At 52.2% G+C, this 2956-nt stretch overlaps 1 protein-coding gene across 1 annotated transcript in view; it reads right to left on the reverse strand.

Annotated features, from left to right (window-relative positions):
* Positions 1 to 2956, reverse strand: part of DDX54 (DEAD (Asp-Glu-Ala-Asp) box polypeptide 54) — a 32970-nt gene that overhangs the window by 18416 nt on the left and 11598 nt on the right. Inside the window, exons 8-11 of the mRNA XM_011997942.1 lie at positions 2287 to 2475; positions 2121 to 2170; positions 204 to 245; positions 12 to 87 (exon numbers count right to left, since the gene is read on the reverse strand). Coding sequence (XP_011853332.1) covers positions 12 to 87; positions 204 to 245; positions 2121 to 2170; positions 2287 to 2475 — 357 coding nt within the window. The remainder of the gene's footprint in view (positions 1 to 11; positions 88 to 203; positions 246 to 2120; positions 2171 to 2286; positions 2476 to 2956) is intronic.

Genomic DNA, 2956 nt, shown 5'->3' on the forward strand with positions numbered 1-2956 from the left:
TCATCGAACACCACGTATTCCACACTCTGCAGCTTCAGGTTCATTTCCACAGCCACATGCACCAACCGTCCGGGCGTGGCAATAATTCTGGAAGAGGGTGCACAGGCCAGGTGACCCCAGGGCCAGGGCCACCACCATAGTTCTCTTACACCCCCACCACTGGGAAGGGACCTCAGGGAGTCATCCCCAATCCACAAACTCACATGTCGGGATTTTCGTGCAGGGCTGCAAACTGGTCTTCCATCCTAGAGAGGAGAGAAGGGTTTTAGCTTGATAGAACAGGTCTCCGGTTTCCCTTCCCATAACCAAACGTCCAGGTGAGGCTGCACACCCCAACCCCAGGAACACACACCCGAGGCTTGGAACTGAGGAAAGGCCAGTGCTGAGGTGAGGCAAAGGCATTGCCCTGACAAGAGATACAAGCTGAAATAGTCAAAAGAACGGTTATAACAGAGTTCCCCCAAAGAGATGGGCTCAACTACAGACCTCAATTCACTCCTTCTGTTGGTCCAGATAGCAACAAAGCTGCCTTCTACCCACAGCGCCCCCAGCAACTAACCCTGGAACTACCAGCTCCAACTAGAACTCAGGTTCCCCGGATCTCTGTCAGCTCTCGTCCTTAAACCCTTTGGACACACATCCCTACTTTTAGTCTTCTTCTGAAGCACCCTTGGGATACCTGTAGGAGCCAGGGTAGCCCTGGGCCAGGACTAGCCCAGGGAGGCCTTTCTGACAATCACAAACTTTAGAAAGAATAAATGACAATGGAGACAAAAGCACTGAAAAGCAAACTCTCTGAGAATCAAGAGTGTTAACAGCAGCATCCTTAAACTTTCTCCCTTAAAGGGGCTGCTCTTTAAGGCAGAAACTGTGGGATAAGGCATGGAATGAGGCAGGAGACTGGATTCTGATCCCAGCTCCACTACGGAATCATTGCCTGGCTCTAACCTGTCACTTCCTCATTTTGCTCATCTGTAAAACAGGTGTGGCACCTACTACCTAGGAAGGGTGGTACCTGCACATCAGGCGATAATACAGCTTACGAATCTGAGCTATTATAAATATCCCTCAATTCCTGTGCTTTCTGCTTCCAAACAGCCCACAGCCAGGCATGGTGGCTTATGCCTGTAATCCTAACACTTTGGGAGGCCAAAGCAGCAGATCGCTGCAGCCCAGGAATTCAAGACCAGCCTAAGCAACACGGCGAAACCTCATCTCTACAAAAAACACAAAAATTAGCTGGGCGTGGTGGTGCACACCTGTAGTGCCAGCTACTGGGGAGGCTGACGTGGGAGGATCACTTGAGCCCAGGAGGCTGAGGCTGCTGTGAGCTGTGAGTGCGCCACTGCACTCCAGCCAGGGTGACAGAGCGAGACCTTGTCTCAAAATAAACAAACAAAAAACAAAAACCAAGCCCACAATTAGGCATATTAAAGTAGATACGCCTGTCTATCCTGTGAGCTGACGACTCTATTTCAGGAGCATCAGAACTTCTGAGCGGCAGTGCTTCTGTGGACAATTTATTTTAACGTTTTATTGTAGGATTTCCTTTGTTGGTTTTTTTTTCTTAAGCCAGTCAAATTTAGCAGTGAGGGGGTTGTACACCAACTTTAATGATACTAATGTTGGCAAGTTCTGATAACCTGCTACCACTGGACCAGCCTTGTTGGGTTTTTGTTTTGTTTTTTCTTTTTCTTTTGAGACAGAGTCTTGCTCGGTCACCCAGGTTGGAGTGCAGTAGTGCCATCTCGGCTCACTGCAACCTCTACCTCCCGGGTTCAAGTGATTCTCCTTTCTCAGCCTCCACTGTAGCTGGGATTACAGGCATGCGCCACCACGCCCAGCTAATTTTTGTATTTTTAGTACAGACAGGGTTCCACTATATTGGTCAGGCTGGTCTCGAACTCCTGACCTCAGAGGATCTGCCCGCCTCGGCCTCCCAGAGTGCTGGGATTACAGGCATTTCCCACTGGGCCCAGTCTTGTTGGTTTTTTTGAATGAGCACAGAAGTTGCCATTATTAATAAGCAACAGAGCTAAATCAAACTAATGTCCTTGTCCTGGAGACACAGAGATGTGCCTGCATGGTGGTGACCCTGGCGTGCGGTGCAGGGACCTTACCTGTCTCCACCCAGGATCAGGGCAGTCTTGAGGCCAGTGAACTTGCCTAGCTGAGAAGAGAAAGTGATTGAGAGAGGGCAGGAGTGAGATGACAGCACACTCGTGGCCTTTGTGCCCGGTCCCAAGTCAGCCCTCGCCTCCCACCTCTCCCCAAGCCCACACACACCTCCTTAGTGAACTTCAGGGTCTGCAGGGCCAGCTCTCGGGTGGGCGAGAGGATGAGGGCACGGGCCCCAGTCTGGGCACTGTGGGTCTTGAGCCGCTCGAACATGGGGAGGAGGAAGCAGGCCGTCTTGCCACTGCCCGTCCGGGCCATGGCCACCACGTCCTTGCCATCCAAGATCACTGGGATGGTCTGGAGAGGCACAAGCAGGGAAGGTCAGGGTCAGCTCCTCCCAGACACCACATGATCCAGAGCTTCAGGGTCCTGAGGAGTGGGCGCGCTACGGATCTCAGTGAATGGGCAGGCACCTGTCACCCAGCCTTAAGCCTATTCTTGCCCATTCTTTCAAAAGCCTGTTAGCACGCCTCTAAGGATAAGCGGCTCACTACTCCAACTCTTTCCATTGCTGGAACACCCTTCTTCAGGCGGAGCAGACTCTACCTCCTGTCCAGTCCTCCTCAGCACCCCAGAGAGATGGCTCCCACTGGGTGAAGCATCTGAGAACAATAATCATAATCCCTGGATGATAATAGGTGGCTGCGAGTTGCCTGAGCTGAGGCTTAGTTGTGGGAAGCCTCTGGGAGGCTCAACTGGCAGAAAGGCCCAGAGTCTCTGCTCAGCTCGGCCCAACCTTCTCCACTGAGGACGTGGGCACGCTAGCTGGGGCTTCAGC

The sequence above is a fragment of the Mandrillus leucophaeus genome, unplaced genomic scaffold, assembly GCF_000951045.1.
Source record: "Mandrillus leucophaeus isolate KB7577 unplaced genomic scaffold, Mleu.le_1.0 Scaffold55, whole genome shotgun sequence".
In the NCBI taxonomy this organism is placed as follows: domain Eukaryota; kingdom Metazoa; phylum Chordata; class Mammalia; order Primates; family Cercopithecidae; genus Mandrillus; species Mandrillus leucophaeus.